Source organism: Rhagoletis pomonella, unplaced genomic scaffold (assembly GCF_013731165.1).
Source record: "Rhagoletis pomonella isolate Grant_MI unplaced genomic scaffold, Rhpom_1.0 Rhpom_scaffold_00012, whole genome shotgun sequence".
In the NCBI taxonomy this organism is placed as follows: Eukaryota; Metazoa; Arthropoda; class Insecta; order Diptera; family Tephritidae; genus Rhagoletis; species Rhagoletis pomonella.
In genome coordinates this window covers 6,098,289-6,104,530 of record NW_023458566.1, presented here as the reverse complement: position 1 = coordinate 6,104,530, position 6,242 = coordinate 6,098,289, and the positions used below count along the sequence as shown (strand labels likewise).

The 6,242-nt window shown below is 37.5% G+C and overlaps 1 protein-coding gene across 1 annotated transcript in view; it reads left to right on the top strand.

The window, feature by feature from the left end:
• The window catches only part of LOC118747545 (ammonium transporter Rh type B-like), a 6,698-nt gene extending 456 nt beyond the window's left edge, over positions 1 to 6,242 (top strand). Inside the window, exons 2-4 of the mRNA XM_036481595.1 lie at positions 2,974 to 3,174; positions 5,396 to 5,489; positions 5,908 to 6,242. Coding sequence (XP_036337488.1) covers positions 2,974 to 3,174; positions 5,396 to 5,489; positions 5,908 to 6,005 — 393 coding nt within the window. The 3' untranslated portion in view covers positions 6,006 to 6,242. The remainder of the gene's footprint in view (positions 1 to 2,973; positions 3,175 to 5,395; positions 5,490 to 5,907) is intronic.

The window sequence follows — 6,242 nt, the reverse complement described above, 5'->3', positions numbered from 1 at the left end:
CGGTTATAGTCTCGAAACTTCGGTAAAAATATTTACTTTTAAATGATGAGCTGTGTTTTTTGAAATTCAATGTGGCGGACAAAGTTTTGAAAAATTATTGGTTTCGGGGTCAGGTTAGGTTAGGTTAGGTAAGGTGGCAGCCCCATGTTACCGGAGCTCAATTAGATAATGTGAGATGGTCCTTTGTGGTGCCACAATTTTGAACGGCGCCCTAAACTTTATCGATAAAACGCTCCGAGCCGATTATGTGTTTACGAATTAGACTTATCTCAATGCCCCAGAGCTCCTCGGGGCTATTTAGAAAGCGAGAGCCAAAGTATTTCAAGAAGGTAGTGTTTATATGGTTCCACTTCGCGTCCTCTTCCACACAATTGCGACATAAGGGGTCCGGTAGAAAGTTTAGCCTTACTGCGTGAATACCGATAGGACAGTGACCAGTTAAAACTGCCACCAGAAGTGAGAGCTGTGGCTTTGTGAGTGTGAGAAGTGCCCTCGATCGTCCCCGGGCCACCCTCGGCCAAATGGACCTTGCGATCGCGCATGTCGTGGTTTTCGCCCAGCGCTCGCAGAGCTGACATAAGGGCCAATCTATCCAAGAATCTACCACAAGCGATCAATGGCATCCCCAGCCTCTCTTTATCTGGTGTTAATATTTTACGAGTACCTTCCCTGGCCACTTCGTCAACCACACACATTTCCCCTCAATGACGCTGTGTCCCCGAACCCAAATAAGCCGAATGCAGAAGTATTCCGACGCAACCGAAAGAGAGAGCAGACATACCTTAACCAAGTTAGAGCTCACCTCCAACGAACTCAAGGCCCTGATAGCCGCTGAGCCTGAACTTAGTGCTGATGGTAAGCTGTCGACAGAAGACCCCACCACCAAACCTGCCATCCAGTTTCGCTCCATCCGTAAAGAAATTCATCGTACCCCTCCGCCAGATGTCTCGCGCGGCGCACTCCTCAGTAATCCATACGATCAGGAATGAAATCTAAGCCCCCTACAACTCCAGACTGTCCAGTCCCTAAGTTGGTCAACCAATCGGTTTCCCTGAGTCTGATAGCCGTTCGCTCCGCAACAATTCTGCCAGCAAAGTCGACAGGCACTACGTTCAATGCTAATGTGGGGGCAGTCCGCAGTGTCCAGACAACTTGAGGATATAAAGACGTTTTACCATTTCCATGCACTCGATAGAGTATTTTGCTCATAGATGACTAAGTTTAAAAATTCAAAATTGATTTTGATTTTGTTTTCCATTTGAATAGCAACTTTAAACTATGCTATTGAAGTAATTCAAAAAGTTTTCTACGAACCTTTGAAAATGCGTCCTCAACTTGGTAGAGCATTTTCACAAAATTTATGAAAGTTGTTTAGTTAATTAGTAAATTGCAAATTTATTACGGAAAACGAAGTTTTTCGATGCAAAATGTAATAAATTTTCTACACAAAAATATATTTGCTTTCGCATACATAGATGGCCTTTAAAAGAGAAGCAAGCAAACAAATTTAATTACCTAGAAAAATCAAAAGTGTCCTTGACAAATTTCAACCACTAGGCATGTTTATAGCATTCAAATGTTTGAGAACGCAAACTGCCACACACACACATACATACATACATATGTATGTATATACATAAAGAAACACCCAGCAAATTTTGCAGCGTATCAGTAAAAGTCATTATTTTATAACAAATTTATTAAATTTAATTCAAAATGCAAATTAGTGACTGAAGAGTACTTAGCTTGTGCAACCGCCAACGACCAGCGCAGAGTGCACGCTTCCACCCACACCTGCTCATTTACATATTTATGTATGTATATATGTATATGTGCATATGTATGTATGCGGCTGTCAACCAGCGAAGCATATTATTGAGCCATTACAGGCCATCAAACCAGGCAACGCAGGCAGAGAGAGATATTGGCAGTCGGAGCAAAAGGCAGACGGGCGGGTTAGGCAAGCAACGAAACCGCAATTTGCATTCGCAAGGGGGGGAATGAGGTGGTCGTGATTATGGAGATGTCATACACACACACACACATATGTATGGCGTCAACAACAAAGAACATTAGTGTTTTTGCTGCGGCTTCATCGTAACGTGGAGTGCTTAATTTTCAATTTAGTTGTATGTATGTAGCACCCTGATTGCAACGCGAGGGCGCGCGCTAATAGAGGTACTATCCCATATACATACATACATACATACATATTTGAACCCATTCCAATATTGGAATCACTGCAATGACATCGTCAAATCGTGCGCAGGGTGTGTGCATGCAGGCAATATGAATAAATTTAATGTACATATTTAGCTCTTCAAAAGCACACAAACAAACACGCAACCGTACACTTGCCGGCAACAAATGGTCCCTCTCTGTGCGTTCAGTTGTTTGTGTTTGTGTGGGTGACCGCTGTACTGTTGAGTACCACAAGTAGTTTTTGAACAATTTCGAATGCAATTTTTTTAGCTACTCTCGCAATATTTTTTATCAAATACATTTTTTTTATTTTACGAGTATGCAAAGAATACTCGAGTGCGCTCTATGAAGTGTTAGAGGCAATTTATGTTAAGTAGCACTTTTTCCTTTTTAACGAAATAGGTACTTTTTTTCATTTAAGTAATTTTAAATTAATTGCACTGATTTAGCTAATTAAGCACATTTTCAGTTTACAAGCATCATTTAGCTGATTGGGGCCATAATGAGTTAGGAATTTATTAAGCTATGCAAATCTTAATTGAGTTAAAATAATTTGTTGTAAAAAAATGCAGTTGTGTTTATAGTAACTAATTAATAAATAGCCATGTAATAACACTTTATGGATATGTATTTTGATTAGCAAATTTACAAAAAAGTTATACGATTAAAATTACATATTTTGGATTTAATGCATTTTATATTAAGTTTTACTTAATTATAGCTAAATTTGTATTAAAAATTGTATATTTCTTTACTCAATTTTTTTTCTAGCCCCGCATAACAGCTGCGCTCGGTATCCATGACACTTGTGGCGTTCACAATTTGCATGGCATGCCAGCCGTTTTATCAGCCATTGCCTCAGCTATTTTTGCCAATTTTGTTACACAAGAAAATTACAAATCCGAGTTGGGTGCAATCTTTCCAGCTATGGTTGGCGCACCAGAGAATAGTAACTCAACAATTATACTTGGGGTAAGTCGGTACTGGTAAGCTGATGAGAGTTGTTACAGTTTCAATATTGTTTGGAAATTTTTTCCGCAATCATAGTGTACAAATTTCCATTTTTTGTTTTGTATAGTAGTTTTCGTTAGCTGGTGAATTTGAGTTAGGTTTGGTATGCTAATCGGGTATTATTTTTCGCAGCTTGTTTCGCTTCGTATTTTCGTCTTTGAATATGAAGATGAATGCCAAAACGAATTACAGTGAAACCTCTCCTAACGGACACCTCCATTAGACGGACATCTCCCTTGGGCGGACATTTTTTCCTATACCAAGTTTTAAGTATAAATTTCGGAACAAATTACTCCCTCTTAAGCGGACACTCTTTTGGCCGGACGCGGACAGTTATTTTGCATAAAATTGACACACAAACTCTATTGGGCGGACGCGAACCTCTTATCAACGGACATTAAGATTTCTTTTCATAACAAATCAAACAAAAACCTCCGTTGAGCGGACGCGAACTCCTCATAGGCGGACTACTAAATGGAAAAAGGGGACTTCCCGCACAAAATGTGATTGTTATGCACACATTTAGTTTGGTTTGCGCAGTGGTTTAGGTTCGTTATTTGAATTGTCAGAAACCCTTGGAGACTGATAAAAACATGAAAACTATTGATGAAAAAGGTACTGACACTGAAAAAAATTAAAAATAAAACTTACGTCATGAATGAATCTATGGTTTTATGTAGTTTATGGACTAAAATGTAATATTTATTTTTATTTTGTTATTACTTAATATATACTTACGCACATAAATGAAATGTGCATTTTTTAAAAAAATACATGCACATTTTTGTTTGAACGATGTAATATCTATATCTTTTATTCAAATAAGAAATAGTGACTATTCAATTAATTAAAACATTAAAAAGTTCTAAAACAGGCTTCCCCTCCATTAAGCGGACACCTCTCTTGGGCGGACAAAAAATGACTGACGGTGAGTGTCCGCCCAAGGGAGGTTTCACTGTAATTTCCATGACAGTCGGATCTATGTAACTGGCCCAACCTAGATTTGTATCAGGCCAGGACTGTCTCGAAAACATTTTCTCTAAAAACTCTTTAGGCAATTTTTATGCTACTACAACAACAATAAAGACGAATACGAGTACGAAGATGATTACGAACACGAATGAAGGAATAGAAATACGAAACGAATGCGGATATAAAAACGAAGACGAACACGGCGAAGATTATGAATACGAGGGCGAATATAAAGGCGAAGACAAACGACTAAAACGAAGGCGAGTTCGAAGATGAATGCGAAGAAGATTAAGAAAACGAATCCAAAGATGAGGACGAAGACAAATATGAAGACGAATGCGAAGACTAGGGCAAATACGTAGATGGCGGCTAAAACGAATATAAAAACGAAACCGAGGACGAATACATAGACGATTATGCAGACGTAGTCTAAGAATAAACTTAATATGAATATGTTGGTGTTGCTTGATTTTTTCCGACTGGGTGGTAAGATGATTTATTTTGGAACGAATTTTCGTCATGCCTTGTCAAGTTTGGTTTGCAGGCAAACCGGTTTCGGCGCTGTGCCATCTTCAGTGTCATTTTTCGTTCTTTAGTAGGTATTAATCTTAATAAAAATTTCTGCAATATGAAATGAACTAGAAATTAGTCGAAGAAATTTTCACTTCTGTATGAAGTGTGGTCCAGTCGAACTCATTTATTCAAATTTTGAGTGCTTAGTCATAGTCATTTTGTAGTGCCGAACCAGAAGTTTTATGGTTAGCAGCTTTGTACGTTGCAAGATACTCAAAGTACTATCTTTGAAAAAAATTCTTCGGCATACTTTAAAGAAAACTAGAAAAACGGTAGAATTTCGACAGTAACTGCCACTGCTAGTATTTTATTGTTGTGCACGTAAAAAAAAAAAATTTGGCCTATAATTTTAGTAAAATATTAGTAGTAAAGTGGTTCACAAAACACTAACAATTAAAAAACAACATGAAGTACAAGGTTGTTTTTAATTTTCTTACTGTTATTTACCATCTTTAATGCGGACAGTGCAGTAATCCGTTTAAATGTTAGCGGAAAATGGTACCTCTAAACAAAAACGCTATGAAAGTAGTTATACTGTACATTAAAGATACAAATTAAACACATAAACCACATAGCACAAAAAAATTCGCCAACAGTATTTATTATATGTATATATGTATGTATTTTGTTCTTCCAGGGCTACAACCGCACTGCCTCAACTCAGGCTGGCTATCAGCTTTGCGGCATTGCAGTCACCTTGTTGGTTGCCATTGTTGGTGGTGTTTTAACAGGTAAGGCCGAGGGGACAACACACAAAATAAATATATACATTAGGGCGGAGTAATTTGTTCGGAGCAAAACTTTCCAATTCTACGAATGAATTCCGTGCAAAAATGACGAACAATTTTCAAAAGAAAAAGCAGTTCATCGTCTGAAGAAAACTATGAAGAAAATTTTGTAAATGAGAAATTAACTTCGTTCAGAAAAAAATATAATACAATGATTTTTCTTTTAAAATTTGGCAGTGTCAAACGTTATTTTTGTTATTTAATTTGTTCACCACTTTTGCTTAGAATCGAACATAGAATTCGAATATGCCAAACACTATTTTCGAAATTAAATTACTCCACCCTAATATACATATATTTTAATTAACTTAACTCTGATAATAAAATTGAATTCAACATCACCTTTTTTGCTACTTCGCAGGCGCTGCACTTAAATACACCGGCGTGCGCAAGTTACAGAAGGATGAACAGCATCAGGATGAGCTGTTCTGGGAGGTGCCCGAAAATAAGGAAGACTAGTAAAGTGAAATGTTCGAGTTGTATAAATTTTTGTAATGTATTTTTGAAAACATTCAAAAGCTTAGATTAAGAGTTTTCACATTTAGGGTATTCACACCTTCCGGGTGTGTTTTGTTGCTGGTAACTGAATAAAATATAAAACACATAAATAGATAAACGGGATAACCAGCAAGGTGTGAATACCCCTATTATGTATGTACTATTAGCTCGCACCGCCGTTTTTTTTAGTTCGCTTAA